We start from the raw sequence: 17,660 nt of genomic DNA, 5'->3' as shown, positions 1-17,660 counted from the left end.
CAAACACTGTGAAGTTTCTGTCATTTCTAATGGAATAAGAACAAATTTCTTTTTTGGGGGGGTTAAGTAAAACGGTTGATAATAACAATGTTGCCAGGAGAAGGTCACCGCTGGGCCACCAGGGGTAATATGTCGACATCACGGTCTACATGATGAACGTTGACACTGACTTATTGTACCAACCTTTTCTTGTCCCATCCTTTGTATATGACACACATATATATCTATATCTAAAGTATCCTGACGACGAGAATAAAGTCTCAAAATGTTGATCTCAATATTTTGCTGTTTTCACTGGTATTATTGAGTACCGCCACCCGCTTGCTATATATAATCACTAAAAGGATCGACAAGAATACACTCATTCAGTGTTTAGATGCCACCCAAATTGTTGGCACTCAAAGCGATTGCCGTAGTTTGTCTAATGATGTTGATGGTTTAGCCAACAGCTATAAAGATTCTCAGGATTTGCTGGATTATTGTTTTATCTCCACTTGCAGGTGGGGATAAAACACAACACACCGCAGTAAAAACACAATACAAGACAACCAGTCAAAATGTTAAGTGACTACAGTACCTGGAGACCTCTGAGCGTCTGGTTGAGCAGGGTCCAGAGCCCAGTGTAGCTGACTCTGAAATTCAGGCCGATCTTCTGTATGAATCAGCTCAAAAACACTTTGGTGAATGATATCAGACTGGTATTGGAAGGTTCAAACAAAAACAAAAAAATAAAATGTTGTTAGTCCAGTGACATACTATGTATTTTATTTATTTATTAGCAGTTTCTTATATAGCGCAGCATATTCCGTTGTGCTTTACAATTAGAACAACAATTATAGAACAAAACTGGGTAAAGACAGACAGACAGACAGAGGTAGGAAGGCCCTGCTCGCGAGCTTACAAAGTAATAATATACATTTATTTAATTTATCTTTTAAACAGTTTTAGACAGTTGCCTACATAACAGTGGAGACAGCTACATTTGTGGCCAGAATCAACACTTATGGGCAAAGAGGTTATCAAAACCCTTGAAACGACTTCCTCCAAAAATGTACTTGGAACCTGTTAGTACAGTCTGTTATTCTTCAGGTTCTTATGAGCCCTACACATTCGGCGATATGCCGCTGAGCTGCCCGACGGTGGATACGGACGACAGGCGACCCCACGGAAGGGGGGGTGAGTGAAGTTTCTTCACTCCCCCCATCACTCGGCTCCATAGCAGCGCACGCTAATATGGACAATCTCGTCCATATTGGCCTGCATGTATAAGCGACGGGGCACCAACGATGAATGAGCGCGGGCCGCGCATCGTTGCCTACACTCTAAAAGATATGAATGAGTTCTCGTTCATTAATGAATGAGTTCTCGTTCATTAATGAACGAGAACATTCACATCGTTTAGTAAAATCTATTAGTGTGTAGGGCCCTTTACGGAAACAGTATGATGCTTGATGAATATTCCTTCAACCTGCAATAATCCTGGCTTAGTTTAGACATACTGTAGCATAGCCCTTTTCAAATTGGTTCGTAAAAAAATCCATCATTGTAATTTAAAGACTGGGTGTTTACAAAGAGCATATTCAAATATTTTGAATATTGATTTAATGGTAATTTATGGCAAACTGTAGTAATTACATATTAGCATACATTATAGTTAAGATAAATACATTCCTCAAATATTTCAAATGAACTGTAAGGCCAGTGTTTGCATTCAAAGGAGGATTTTCTTATGTTATATTGTGACATGATTGATAAGAAAAATAAAATCTGAAAGGTATACACATTCATGGCTTCCAAAGTCGGCCAAACAATGAAAGATAATGCGGTCAATGGACTACAGTTCTGAATGTTCACTGTACAGTATATGTACATGAGTAAAACGAATTCAACAGTGAAAACAGCAGAAAATGGTTGTGATCATTTGATTTGATTTTCAAACGTTTGATTGTCCGGACTGTCGTCCTGTTGGTTTCATTCTGTGTACTATACTGTACATTGTGCCCATACATCGTTCAGTGTCTGGAGGCACACAAAATCCTTACCATCGCTCAGCCTGTTACTCGATTGGTCAGATTGTCTCCTGTAATTGTGTATTGTATGGCCAACACAAGTCAAAGAACTTTGGACCCACAACAGAAAAATATCAGCTCTGTGCTTTGGACTTGAGGGACAAATGCAAATATCTGAATATTATGTAAATAAAGATAGTATAGCATGGGACAGGGCTAGCTAGCTGTAAAGAGTAGCAGAATACTAATACTGAGCATTTATGAGGATAGACTTTAGATATTTATTTAGAAAAAAAAAAGGATAGACTGTTCCGAGCAACTGCACAGCGCAGAACAAACATGTTCAACAAAGCACTGTAGTGTACTGCGAGATGTGAATTCAATATGACCTTTTTATTTGGTGCTTTATTTACAGCAGGGGTGTCCAACCTTTCACCTTCCCTGGGCCACATTAGAAGATGAAAATTTGGTTTGGGCCGCACATAAAATAAAATAACAGTAACGATACCTGATCGTCCAAAAAAACCATAGAAAACACAGTTAACATATTAAACTTACTTGTAGCTGTGCCCCTGTAGCTGCGTCCCTTGTAGTTGTGCCCTTGTAGCTGCGCCCCTTGTAGCTGTGCCACTATAGCTGCGCCCCTTGTAGTTGTGCCCCTGTAGCTGCCCCCTTGTAGCTGTGCCACTATAGCTGCGCCCCTTGTAGTTGTGCCCCTGTAGCTGTGCCCCTTGTAGTTGTGCCCCTGTAGCTGCGCCCTTGTACTGTGCCCCTTGTAGCTGCCACCTTGTACTGTGCCCCTGTAGCTGTGCCCCTGTAGCTGCGCCCCTTGTAGTTGTGCCCCTGTAGCTGCGCCCCTTGTAGTTGTGCCCCTGTAGCTGCCCCCTTGTACTGTGCCCCTTGTAGCTGTGCCCCTGTAGCTGCGTCCCTTGTAGTTGTGCCCCTGTAGCTGCCCCCTTGTACTGTGCCCCTTGTAGCTGCCCCCTTGTAGTTGTGCCCCTGTAGCTGCCCCCTTGTAGCTGTGCCACTATAGCTGCGCCCCTTGTAGTTGTGCCCCTGTAGCTGCGCCCCTTGTACTGTGCCCCTTGTAGTTGTGCCCCTGTAGCTGCCCCCTTGTACTGTGCCCCTTGTAGCTGCCACCTTGTACTGTGCCCCTGTAGCTGTGCCCCTGTAGCTGCGCCCCTTGTAGTTGTGCCCCTGTAGCTGCGCCCCTTGTAGTTGTGCCCCTGTAGCTGCCCCCTTGTACTGTGCCCCTTGTAGCTGCCCCCTTGTACTGTGCCCCTTGTAGTTGTGCCCCTGTATCTGCGCCCCTTGTACTGTGCCCCTTGTAGCTGTGCCCCTGTAGCTGCGTCCCTTGTAGTTGTGCCCCTGTAGCTGCGCCCCTTGTAATTGTGCCCCTGTAGCTGTGCCCCTTGTACTGTGCCCCTTGTAGTTGTGGCCCTGTAGCTGCCCCCTTGTACTGTGCCCCTTGTAGCTGCCCCCTTGTACTGTGCCCCTTGTAGTTGTGGCCCTGTAGCTGCCCCCTTGTACTGTGCCCCTTGTAGTTGTGCCCCTGTAGCTGCGCCCCTTGTACTGTGCCCCTTGTAGCTGTGCCCCTGTAGCTGCATCTCTTGTAGTTGTGCCCCTGTAGCTGCGCCCCTTGTAGCTGTGCCACTATAGCTGCGCCCCTTGTAGTTGTGCCCCTGTAGCTATGCCCCTCGTACTGTGCCCCTTGTAGTTGTGCCCCTTGTAGTTGTGGCCCTGTAGCTGCCCCCTTGTACTGTGCCCCTTGTAGCTGCCCCCTTGTACTGTGCCCCTTGTAGTTGTGGCCCTGTAGCTGCCCCCTTGTACTGTGCCCCTTGTAGCTGCCCCCTTGTAGTTGTGGCCCTGTAGCTGCCCCCTTGTACTGTGCCCCTTGTAGCTGCGCCCTTGTACTGTGCCCCTTGTAGCTGTAAAAAAAAAACACACACACGCACAGACACATACTTACCGCTCCTGCAGCGCTGCCTCCGTCTCCGTCCGCCGCTCCACGTGTTCTTGTACAACCAACTTCTCCGCTGGGCTCCTCTACTCTCGCGCTGCTCAGTCACGTGTGCCGCTATGCAGCGGAGGAGGGCTACATTGTGACTGACAGCGGAGAGGGCGTGAGCTGGTGCTGGTCCCAGCAGCAGCAATCCAATCAGGATGTGCTGACAGCCTGCTGGGGCCGGCTCAGCCTCACATGTGGTGTCCGTACTCGGGAAAAAAAAAAAAACCTCTGCTGCAGCGCTGCTCCTGGGCCGCATTACTAGCCGACTTGGGCCGCATGCGGCCCGCGGGCCGCGGGTTGGACAAGCCTGATTTACAGTGTACTAATATTTGTATATAAAACTTTATTGGAAGCAGCCAGGTCTCGGCTTAGCTCAAACTCAAAACATCAATGTAAAACAGGAATAGCAGTTCATGGTAACAATTAGACTCATTTTATTAATCCAGTTAAAAGCCTAGATTAGGAAATATTTTGATTTCTGTTTGATGAACAGTTTGGAATGTCTTTCAAAGAGATAATTTCTACAATCTCCAAGCAGCAGTTATTATAAGTCACTGTCTGCACTTCCAGCAAACGTAAACATGGGATAGGAAAGCAAATGGCTTCTTCTTTTTGTGTCATTTATTTGTTTGATTTGAATTAAGAAAGGACACGGCTGTAAGGCTGGGGTAACAGTTGCTTTTGGGCCTGGCTGCTGAAAAGCTCACCAAGGCCAGGTCCTGTGTAGTTTTGCTACTATGGACACTAATCCTCGCCCTTTTCATTATCCTGGAGTGGGGCCAACATATACAATGTCAGTAAAGAGGAAATGCATCGGTAAAAACAGTACAATATGACGGTTAGACTCAATACTGTGTCGATCGCCCCTCTCCCACCCACCCCAAAAAGGTGTTCTAGTTTGAGACTGGACGTGAAATAAAATATGGCTAAGCAACACGGACAGATAAAGCTGGCTTTGCTTGTAGGGGTTTATGCAATATCCTGAATGCATGCTTACGTTAAGAAGTGCTGTTACAACGGAAAGTAATTTACATCCTGGCGCTTGTTTTTTACACCAATAATTGTTTTCACAGCACAAATTCAAATGATGAGTTTTATTTAAAATATTACATTTCAAGTACGTGTGTGTGTGTGTGTGTATGTATATATATATATATATATATATATATATATTTATTTATTTTTCCATTTTACTTGATAAGAAAGAACAGGTTTTTTTTTTAAAATACTAAAAAGGCAAACAGGGTTTAATGATAGATATTTCCCAAGCAATAACTTTTATTTTGATTACTGCTCAGTAGTCTAAGCAACGGACTCAGATTTTTGCTTTAAAACGATTGAGCTGGGATCTGCAACTGGACTCATTATTTTGCATACAGTATAATATTTCAATCCCAGTTGTTCTACTGACGCCGTCTAATAGAATAGAAACAAAACTGGAAAAAAAATAAATCTGTTTTACTTGGCTCGTGAAAGCATCATCTGTGCCAGCTAATACTAAGGAAATACCAAAGCAATCAAAGTCATAATACTTAATTAGAACTTCACACGCAACTTTTACAAAGCTTGGACATTGCTGCACCAGGAATACAGGGTACCAATCAATCATTCTTTAACACTGCCAGTCCAAGTGTGGGCACAGGGCAGTGCAAACTGTAATGGTCACAGCAAAACTACTTTTTCTATAATGAAAACCCTTTCCCAGCCTGACTGGTTTCTAGCTGATGTTATATAATGTAATCAACCCCATACTGTAGATGTTTGCAGAATCTGGTAATTTCTAACAGCTGTGATAAGAGTTGCAGAAAGTCTGTCTTCATTAACAAAATGATAATTAATCATGACAATAGTACATAGACACATTAATTTCCTCTAGTATAAATAGAAACGTTGCATAATCGGAAATAATGCATACCTGCTGAAACCCCAGATAGTCCTGAATGGTGGATGAAGCAAAGAACACAAGGCCATCAGCAGCAACCACCAAAACAAATCCATTGAGTGCCTGCAACAGATGAAAACATACAATAAAGGAATGACTGATTTTAACATATGTATATCAAAACTGAATCATGGTTTTCAAGTTAGTGTTCAATGAACAAGATAAATATGTGGATACTTCGTTTGTGTGTCGGTATGTCTGTGTAATAGTGTGTACACACGGTGAGATTTCTTTCGATTTTGACTATATAGTCAAAATCGCAAGAAAAGTTAGTGCAAATCGCAAGGTGTTATGCCACTTGCGATCCCGATGCGCGGTCCCGCCAGGTCGGTATCACAAGAAAAGATAGACTGTGCAGGCAAGTCAATCCTTGCTAGATCGGTGTACTATCTAGTTCATCTCACATGTCAATGACATCTCACATAAGCCAAAATCTCACATAAGCCAAAATCGTAAGCACATATAGTCCATATCTCTAGAAAAGTTAGTCAAAATCGGTGGTGCTGGGCTCCGGGGAGTTCAGGGGAAATCGCAAAGTGAATATCGGGCATAGCAAGGATCTCACAGTGTGTACACACCATTACACTGGCTTTTACATGGGGAAATTGCAATGGTATCAACAATACAATATAAAAAGGTGCAAACAGTATAGGGAAAAAAAAAACAAGCAGAAAGTGAGATAATTACACAACGGAGTAACCATTAACAGTAGCACTCAATGTCCTAGTGCCATTGGAGACTGGACAGAAAGGTTCAGAGTCAACTATCTGAGAGACAGGACAGTGCATGGTGGGGGCGGGCTTCTGCTAGTGAGAGCACACAGGCTAGAGGAGGTGGGGAATAGAACTGGAAGAGAGGAGGAGGAGGGAGGACAGAGGGAAAGTGATAGGTGTGAGGAGGGCTTAGTGTTGGCAGGGATATACACACTTATTACTCGTTAGTTAATTACTAAGAACTGTCAACAAATCAACTCTGAAATCTACATATATGCTCCCACATATGTAGTTTTACAACAATAATAATAATAATAATAATAGTTTTACAATAAGTCTTTTACAGGTATGGACACAGGTAATGTAATATAATGAGGATGAAATGCTAGATAATACAGTATATTGGGTGTCAGACCATCTAAAAATAAATTCTCTTTATATACTGGACTCAAGCTCATTACTGGGTTACAAAATGCAAATAATAAAATACACATCTCCCATAACCACTCCAGCTCATACAGGGTTATACGTGGTAACAAAAAAATTTCACATTTTTTTTCCACACACACATATATATATTATATATATATATATATATATATATATATATATATATACACACATACACACACACACACACACACACACACACACACACACACACACACACACACACAGCTCCTTCTTCAACCTGTGCATAACCTTAAGGTCAAATAAATACAGTTTTAAAATATACATTTCAATTCATTCTCATGATCAATCAGATATTTTCCTCTCAGCAGTCTTTACTAGTAAAGGGGTGCCTAGCTAGGGATGTTATAATATCCATTTAATCAGAGACACGTATGAATTACACAGGTTCTGTGGCTGACTGACTTCAATTCTGCATTTCACCTGGTCATAAACTCATAATCAGTCACAGAACCTGTGTAATTCCAGTGTGGTCATGATTAAAGATATGTTATATCAATCTTATGCCCAGTGAACAAACTCCTTTCCCAGCAGTCCTCCTTCCTTACATGGTAGATCGGCACACTCTCCTCATAGGTTTGCCTCTCTCCCCTCCCTCAAGTCACAGGTCCAGCCTCACACATACTCTCTCCTCCTAGGGTCAGCATTATACAGCCTCAGTCTCTTGCACTTTCACAGACTCTTCATTCACAGTGTGTACAGTACATTGGATACCCTTCGCACAGGGGTTTAGTTTACAAGTACACACAGAGGGGTATATTTGCAAAAAGTCAATTTGGGTCTATTTCGATCGATTTTGTGTTTCAGGGTCTAAATCACACATTTATTAACAGATGATTTTTGAAATGCTCTTAAAAAAATGTTTATCAAAAATCATCTGTTAGTAAATGTGGGATTTAGGGGAATATTCACTAAAAGTCGACCTGGGTCGATGCTTGGATGATTTTGTATTTCAGGGTCTAATTTCCACATTACTGACAGATAATTTTTGACATTTCTTTTAAAAACGATGTCAAAAATCTTTTTAAAAAATGTGTTATTTAGACCCTGAACTGATCAAAAATCGACCAAACACTGACCCAAATTGACTTTTAGTAAATATACCCCAGAGTCTAACTCAGCCTTCACTGCCCCCCTGGTGATTCGGGCCTCTTCTGCGGCCCCAATCCTATCTCACTTTGCACTTAGAGCTTCATAACTTCATTTACGCTGGCTTCCTGCAGCGATCTCTCCTTATATGGCTGCTGAAGGCTATTTTATGTGGGGACTCTCCCAACCTTTGACCCCGATTGGGGTCCTTCCTTTTATTCTCACTATTAAAGATTGTGGGATCAATCACATCTTAAAATAATGGGAGAGACTCCCCTCTCATTAAAATTGAATGGGCTTCTTTAGGGGCTACCTGGTTTACATAGGGACCCCCTCCATATTTTTTCTTAAGGAAACGCAAAGGACCCTTCTTAACAGCAGGGAGATACAGGACACCCCCTAGGGCAGCAAGACCAAATATATTACACTCTGGTTTCAGCGTGTCACCACGGGAGGCGGTCAAGATCCCGCCGGATGGAATCCCGGCGGTCGAAATACCGACGCCGGAATCCCGACCGGCACAATCCCAACATATTCTCCCTCCGTGGGTGTCCACGACACCCATAGAGGGAGAAGGGAGAATATAATAGTGTCCGCAGCGTGGCGAGCCCGCAAGGGGCTGCGTTCCGCTCGCCATCCCTGTCGGGATTCCGGCGTCGAATTTCGACCGCCGGGATCCTGTCCAGCGGGATTTAGTACTGATCCCTTCACCACAGGTCTGAGAGTCCCCACATCACTGCACTCCTCAAAGATCCAGTAGTCCTCATGCGGCTGCCTACAGGTCACTGGGACAGGGGCATAAGGATACATACGTTATTATATTAAATAGTACAGCATGCTGCAACCAGCACGTTGTATCCAGTCTGTGCCTAACAAATGGCTACAAACCAGCATCCTGATTATAGCCAGGAGATGTGCTTCCATACACAGTGTTGCAAGTCTAATCGCAGTTTAAACACCACTAACAATTCTGGCAGTCATAACAAGCTGAAAGTGCTAAATGCTGATAACCAATCAAAAATAAAACCTGCCAGCCATGCAAACAAATTTAGGGGGTGTGGCTGATAAATTATGGGCACACATGAATATTACAGAGTGCCCTTAAAACAGAATCCACCTATGTTCAGTGGTTATATTTTCCACAAGAAAAAAAATAAATAATTACGAAAAAATGTGAAAAATGTACACAATCTGTATTGTTACATGCAGTGTTTGGAAATCATAGTTTGTTGCAACATATTATGTTTGTTGTGTCACCCATGAGGAGTTTCACTACATTTACATTCAGGTTTCAATAAATACATGATTCCTCAGCAAATTTGCTGCACTAATGAGAATAAATGTGCACGTGTAATTCCTGTGTGAAAGTGCAATGTGCATAAGGTAAAACATAGAAATGTTTACAGATGGGTGTGGGGGGCGATTTTCAGGGGTGATCTAAGGCCATATCGAATTATCACACAAATAAACAGCAGCAAACATGACTGCAGAGTGGACAATGAGATTAAAAAAAGAAAAACAAAGAGAAATAACAGAACTCTTTCTTTTTCTTGAGCAGTTATTCTATCTGTATTGATATACAATGTTCTGAATGGTGACCACCAGAGGTGTAGCGTTTAGCCATGGCTCCCGGAGCAAGGTCACGTCACGGCGTCCCCCCCTATATACACACAAATACAATACATAGTTATAGTTCCCGACAGGGAAGAAAGCATTGAACCCCACGGGGGAAAAAAACACAATAGCCTCCACAGAGGGGAAATGAAAAGCACTCTTTAGTAGTGATGCTTACACACGTAACGCCCCCTGTATTAGTGACTCTAACAAATGTAACACCCCCTGTACCAGTGACGCTTACACATGAAGCCCCCTGTACCAGTGACGCTTACACACGTAATGCCCCCTGTACCAGTGACGCTTACACGTAACGACCTCTGTAGCAGTAACGCTTACACACGTAACGCTCGCTGTACCAGTGACGCTTACACGTAACGCCCCCTTACACACGTAGTGTCCTCTGTATATACAGTAGGATATAAGATAGGAGGATAGGAGTACAGTAGAAGTGCTGCATCTCCCGGCTCTAAGGAGGAAATCTGGCAGGCGGGAGCCGGTGCCGCTGCCAGGCGCCCTCTGAAGTTTCCGGCGCCTGGAGCTTGCGCTCCACTGGAACCGCCCTCCCTACGCCCCTGGTGACCACAGATAGGTTTTATTTACAGGAAATGTTCAGGTGTATGCAGTGCTGTACTGCACAGCTATCAGCATTTGAACAAGGCTTTCATGTTTTGGCCTTAATCAGCCTGAGTTTATGTGCAGGCCCTCAATTTATCAATTGATTGAAAACTACAAGCATTCCCTCTCTTATATGATTATCAATTTTCGGTTTACTGGGAATGGGGTGTCTTTTAACTCCACAATCATGTTAATAACTGTAAAACGATAGTGAAGTAAGTATATTTGTGTATAATAAATAATGCCCATAAGTGTAACTAAACATTTAAAAAAACGAGATTTATGGTAAGAACTTACCTTTGTTAAATCTCTTTCTGCGAAATACACTGGGCTCCACAAGGATAGACATTGGGGTGTAGAGTAGGATCTTGATCCGAGGCACCAACAGGCTCAAAGCTTTGACTGTTCCCAGAATGCACAGCGCCGCCTCCTCTATAACCCCGCCTCCCTGCACAGGAGCTCAATTTTTAGTTAACCAGCCCAATGCAGTAGCAGGAAAAGAGACAACAATGGTTAGTAGCCACATACACCACACTCTCACGACAAGAGAAGTGTCAGTGGCTAATGCCATACCAACCCAAAGAAGCTAAGTGCGTCAGGGTGGGCGCCTTGTGGAGCCCAGTGTACCTCGCAGAATGAGATTTAACAAAGGTAAGTTCTTACCACAAATCTCGTTTTCTGCTGCAGGGTACACTGGGCTCCACAAGGTTAGACACTGGGGATGACCTAAAGCAGTTCCTTATGGGAGGGGACGCACTGTAGCGGGCACAAGAACCCGGCGTCCAAAGGAAGCATCCTGGGAAGCGGCAGTATCGAAGGCATAGAACCATATGAACATGTTCCCTGAGTAACACATAGCCGCCTTGCACAATGGTTCAAGGGTCGCACCACGGCGGGCCGCCCAAGAAGGTCCAACAGACCGAGTAGAATAGGCCGTAATGTGAGCAGGAGCCGACAGACCAGCCCTCACATAAGCATGTGCAATCATCATTCTAATCCATCTGGCCAAAGTTTGCTTGTGAGCAGGCCAGCCCCGTTTGTGAAATCCAAACAGTACAAAGAGAGAATCAGATTTCCTAATAGAAGCAGTTCTCTTCACATAGATACGGTACCACATCCAAAGACCTCTCTTTGGGAGACAGTTCAGGAGAAACAAGTGCCGGAACCACAATCTCCTGGTTAAGGTGGAATGAGGAAACCACCTTAGGTAAATATCCGGGACGAGTCCTAAGAACCGCCCGGTCACGGTGAAATATCAGATATGGGGAACTACAGGACAAGGCACCCAAATCCGACACTCTTCTAGCTGAGGCAATAGCCAGCAGAAACACCACCTTAAGGGAAAGCCACTTAAGATCAGCTGAACCAAGAGGTTCAAACGGAGACTCTTGTAACGCCTCCAAAACCACCGACAAGTCCCAAGGAGCCACAGGCGGGACATAGGGAGGTTGGATACGCAACACACCCTGAGTAAAGGTATGCACATCAGATAAGGTCGCAATTTTTTTCTGAAACCACACCGACAAGGCAGAAATATGAACCTTGAGGGAGGCCAGACGCAGGCCTAAGTCCAGGCCCTGCTGAAAAAAAGCCAACAACTTAGCCGTACTAAACTTGGAAGCGTCATAATTGTTAGATGCGCACCAAACAAAGTAAGAATGCCAGACCCTATAGTAAATCCGAGCAGAAGCCGGTTTCCGAGCCCGCAACATAGTTTGAATGACCACCTCAGAAAACCCTTTAGCCCTCAAGATGGTAGCTTCAAGAGCCACGCCGTCAAAGACAGCCGGGCTAGGTCCTGGTAGACACAGGAGCCCTGAACGAGGATGTCTGGGCGTTGTGGAAGTAGAATTGGACGCTCTGACGATAGACCCTGCAGGTCTGAGAATCAGTGCCGTCTGGGCCACGCCGGAGCTATGAGAAGCAGAATTCCTCTTTCTTGCTTGAACTTCCGAATTACCCTGGGCAGGAGTGACACCGGAGGGAACACGTACGGCAGCCGAAACCTTCACGGCACCGCCAGCGCATCCAAGAATGCTGCTTGAGGATCCCTTGTCCTTGCTCCGAAGACCGGAACCTTGCGATTGTGTCGAGACGCCATCAGATCTACGTCTGGAAGGCCCCACCTTTCCACTATGTGTTGAAACACTTCTGGATGGAGGCCCCACTCGCCGGCATGTACGTCCTGACAACTGAGAAAGTCCACTTCCCAATTCAGGACTCCCGGAATGAAGATTGACGATATGGCTGGTAGATGGCGTTCCGCCCAATGTAGAATCCGTGAAACTTCCTTCATTACCAGACGGCTTCGGGTGCCGCCTTGATGATTTATGTAAGCCACTGTGGTGGCGTTGTCCGACTGCACTTGAACAGGACGGTTCTGAATTAAATGCTGGGCTAGGTTCAATACATTGAAGACCGCCCGCAATTCCAGAATGTTGATCGAGAGGAGGGACTCCTCCTTGGTCCACTGACCCTGAAGGGAGTGTTGCTCCAGCACCGCGCCCCAACCTCTTAGACTGCCATCTGTCGTCAACAGGACCCAGTCGGATATCCAGAAGGGACGGCCCCTGCACAATTGTTGGTCCTGGAGCCACCAGAGCAGCGACAGACGGACCTTCCGGAGTCAATGAGATCATGTGAGACCTGATCTGGTGAGGCAGGCCGTTCCACTTGGCTAGAATCAGTTTCTGGAGGGGGCGAGAATGGAATTGAGCATACTCCACCATGTCGACTGCTGACACCATGAGGCCCAGCACCTGCATCGCCGAATGTATCGACACTTGCGGACAAGAAAGGAAGCAACGAATCCTGTCCTGAAGCTTCAGGACTTTCTCCTGACACAAGAACAACCTCTGGTTGTGGGTGTCCAATAGCGATCCCAGATGCACCATGCTCTGAGCAGGGACCAGGGAGGATTTCTTCCAGTTGATGAGCCACCCGTGGGCTTGTAGAAACAGGACAGTCATATCTAGATGACGTAGGAGAAGTTCTGGGGAATTTGCCAGGATTAACAAGTCATCCAGATACGGCAGTATCCTGACCCCTTGACGGCGGAGTACCACCGTCATCACCGCCATGACTTTGGTGAAGACTCGCGGAGCCGTTGTTAAGCCATAAGGTAACGCCGAAACTGGTAATGGAGGTTGCCAATTGCAAACCTCAGGTATTGCTGATGTGACGCTGCTATAGGAACATGCAGGTAAGCATCCTGTATATCCAGGGAGACCATGTAGTCCCCAGGTTCCAAGGCCAGAACTATAGAGCGAAGGGTTTCCAAACGGAACTTTGAAACCTTCAAACACCTGTTCAATGCCTTGAGGTTGAGAATGGGCCGGGAGGACCCATTCGGTTTCGGGACTAGAAACAGCGGAGAATAGTACCCCCGGCCCCTCTGCGCAAGGAGGGTCTGTACCACAGAATGTAGAGTGTTTGCCTTTGTCTGGTCCAACGGGACGTCTGTCCGGCAAAATCGATGAGGGGGTCGGTTTTTGAAGGCTATGGTGTAACCCCGAGTGACGACTTCCCGTACCCAGGCATCTAAAGTGGTCTTCAACCATTCCTGGGTATACCCTAGAAGCCGGCCCCCCACCCTGGGATCCCCCAGGGGGAGGCCCGCCCCGTCATGCGGCAGGCTTATCGCTCCTGGAAGCTGGCTGACGGGCCGCACAGGCTCTTTTGGGTTTCGGCTTACCAGGTTTGGAAGTGCGGGCCTGCTTGTTGTACGCCTGACCTTTTGCTTTACCTGAAGGACGAAAGGGGCGAAAGGAAGTACCTTTTGCCTTCGACACAGAAGGAGCGGTACTTGGCAGACAGGCACTTTTGGCAGTAGCCAAGTCAGCCACTATCTTATTTAAGTCCTCCCCAAAGAGAATATCTCCATTGAAAGGGAGTACCTCCAGAGGTTTTCTAGAGTCCAGATCCACAGACCAGGATCTCAGCCACAACATCCGGCGAGCCAGGACTGACGTAGTAGAGGCCTTGGCTGCTAGAATACCGGCATCAGAAGCCGCCTCATTAATATAGCGAGAAGCTGTGACAATATATGACAAGCATTGTCTAGCATGGTCAGAAGAGATTTCAGCTTCCAACTCCAAGGCCCATGCTTCAATAGCCTCTGCAGCCCATGATGCTGCAATAGTGGGCCTTTGTGCAGCACCCGAGAGGGTGTAAATCGCTTTCAGACAACCCTCCACACGTTTATCCGTAGGCTCTTTTAGAGACGTGACGGTAGTGACAGGTAGAGCTGAGGAAACCACCATCCTAGCCACATGCGAGTCTACTGGAGGAGGCGTTTCCCAATTCTTAGACAGCTCTGGTGCGAGGGGATAGCGAGCCAGCATCTTCTTTTGAGGCACAAACTTCGTACCCGGGTTTTCCCAGGGTTCCTGACGTATATCCACTAGGTGGTCAGAGTGAGGTAAAACTTGTTTAACCACCTTCTGACGCTTGAACCTTTCTGGTTTCTTAGGAGGGACGGATGGCTTGGGATCATCCGTAAACTGTAAAATTAACTTAATAGCCTCCAAAAGATCAGGAACATCCACATGTGAACTACCCTCCCCATCAGCAGTATCTGAGTCAGAACCTGTGGGGTCAGTGTAAGTGCCGTCTTCATCAGACGAGGTGTCAGTGACAGCAGAGGATTGTGAGGAGACAAGAGCTCGCTTAGAGGACCCCTTGGGCTTAGGCGAGCGATGGTCAGACTTTTTAGTAGTCAGGGACTGGTTCAACTTCTTCAATTGAGCAGATAAATCGTCCGCCCACGGCAGGTTAGCTGCAGGGACCACATGCTGTTGCACCGGCATAGGGGGTCCCATAGGGGGTGTTAGTTTATTTACTAGCGTATGTTGAAGCGTGGAAAAAGCGGCCCACGGTGGGTCATTATGTACCTCCGTTGCCACAGTCCCACTGGGGGGCAAGCAGCCCCCAGAACCAGAGCCCACAGCTGCTATATTTTCCTCATAGGGATCTGTGGCTTTAGCAACACCGGCAGTGTGTTCAGCCCCAGAACCGTTACCCTCAGAAGCAGACATGATATAACTTGCAGTATCAGGTAACACAGTACAATTGGCAGCAGCACAATACCTCTTACCCAAACCCCTGCGCAGTGTAGTCAGTACTAGCAGAGATAAAGGAGAGATATGGTGACTAAATCACAGAGAAAAATAAGTATTAAAGTATATCTTTGTGAAAATCCTATATCAATATAAAACCTGACGCTCCAAGCCCCCTCAGATTATAGAATATAGGGATAGCAAGTTGAGTGAAAGACACGAAATGGACACCACTCAGCTAGCTAATGCACACACAGATAGTCACAGTTTGTACAATGCAGAGGTTATTACTAAAAATAATACTGCACTGGACTAGCTTATATATATAGCTATATAGTCAATAGATATAACACTGCACAGTAAGAACTGGATGTATATCACAGGGTAATTGTACTAGAAAACCCTGACTAAATGCACTCTTTCTTAACTAGCACTGTCTAAAAAGGCAGGTAGAATACTTAAGTGTCATGTAAAGTCACAGCACTGACAACTAGGCGGCTTTACACAGGAGGATTTGCCCAAGCAGTCCCAGGAACAGTGAAGCTGAGAGATAATGGCGCCCAGACACTGACAGGGAGTGAGGGAGAGACAGATATGCAGCTCCAGGGCGGGAACATTTGCGGGAAATGGCGCCCTGAGGCTGGGGGAGGGGCTTCAGGTCTATGCCTTATCCCCCTGCTGCAAAACCACCGGGTACTGTGGGCTACTGAAAATGGTTTAGAGAGAAAACCTGACATGCACCCATGCCCTGGTGATCTAGTGGGATCGCCTGTACTGCCACAGTGTCCACCGCCAGCGTGCGCGTCCCGCCTTCCACTGACCGCGCCGGATCGCGATAAAGAACGGGTCCCGCAAGCGGGACCCACTCACCACCTCCCGAAGCGTGGCCACGCGATCCCGGAGAGCCCCCGTCGTGTGTGCCTGACCGTGAAGAAAACCGGAGCCTGCTGCTGTAGTTACTCGGCTACCAGGGCTCGGGAGTACACAGCGCCGCTGGGGAGAGCTGGAGCTGCAGCAGTGAATGTCTTCTGACATGTAAACACCGCTGCTGCCCTTGTAGTCTTCACTTTTTTCTTCAAAAAAAGCTCTTCTTAGGGCTGCCTGGAGCAGCCCCTCTGTTATGTGCCTGCTTACTGCAGCACCAACTACAAAACTGAGCTCCTTAGCAGGGATGCGGGGTTATAGAGGAGGCGGCGCTGTGCATTCTGGGAACAGTCAAAGCTTTGAGCCTGTTGGTGCCTCGGATCAAGATCCTACTCTACACCCCAATGTCTATCCTTGTGGAGCCCAGTGTACCCCGCAGCAGAAAAACCATCCGCTATGCCACTAGCATGTATTTCATTTCTGCGCTTCACCAAATTTATACTGCAATATGGGGATTGCTTCAGTGGTTTATCGAAAGCGCAAGTCAGGGTGTGGATGGAAAACTATATACTCGTACATCATACACGGGATGAAGTTAATTTACTGGCTGTCGGGATAGCGGCATATAGGATACCGACGCCGGAATCACAACAGCCAGGGAAATGCCGGCGGTCAGAATACCCATATTCACCAAAGTCCCATATTCACACTCGGGTGGTGGTCCACACCACAACCCGAGGTGGAATATGGTAGTGTGGCGAGTGCAGCAAGCCCATGAGGGGACTCGTTGTGCACGCCGTCGGGATCCTGGCATCTGTCTCCTGATCCTCATACACAATCCAACCTTCCACAAAGAGTAACCCCACATTACCTGTCTTAAGTTTCCAACATAACTTACATAAATATTAGCCAGATAAATGCATAAAGACTTTCTGGTAAGATTTTATGTGGCCTTTATAGGCTATTATTCCAAGAATTACAGATTATGATTCAATAGTGGGACATTGTTCTTGTCTCTAACCAAATATACCCTTTATATACTCTTGTAGCCTTGACTGTAATTTCATGTGTAATATTATAAAAGGCAGAGAGACCTATAAAAACATAGAATTTGATGGCAGATAAAAACCACTAGGCCCATCTAGTCTGCCCATGTACATACACACACTTACACACTAGGGTTCAATTTTGTTGAAAGCCAATTAACCTGACAGTATATTTTAGGATTGTGGGAGGAAACCGGAGTACCTGGAGCTAACCCACACAAGCACGGGG

At 46.0% G+C, this 17,660-nt stretch overlaps 1 protein-coding gene across 1 annotated transcript in view; it reads right to left on the bottom strand.

The window, feature by feature from the left end:
* The window catches only part of AHR (aryl hydrocarbon receptor), a 229,663-nt gene that overhangs the window by 48,601 nt on the left and 163,402 nt on the right, over positions 1-17,660 (bottom strand). The window contains exons 4-5 of the mRNA XM_063921737.1: positions 5,933-6,022; positions 578-695 (exon numbers count right to left, since the gene is read on the bottom strand). Of these exons, the coding sequence (XP_063777807.1) occupies positions 578-695; positions 5,933-6,022 (208 nt within the window). The remainder of the gene's footprint in view (positions 1-577; positions 696-5,932; positions 6,023-17,660) is intronic.

Source organism: Pseudophryne corroboree, chromosome 5 (assembly GCF_028390025.1).
Source record: "Pseudophryne corroboree isolate aPseCor3 chromosome 5, aPseCor3.hap2, whole genome shotgun sequence".
Lineage (NCBI taxonomy): Eukaryota > Metazoa > Chordata > Amphibia > Anura > Myobatrachidae > Pseudophryne > Pseudophryne corroboree.
The sequence above is the reverse complement of the archived record's forward strand: the minus strand, read 5'-3'. Positions and strand labels throughout refer to the sequence as shown.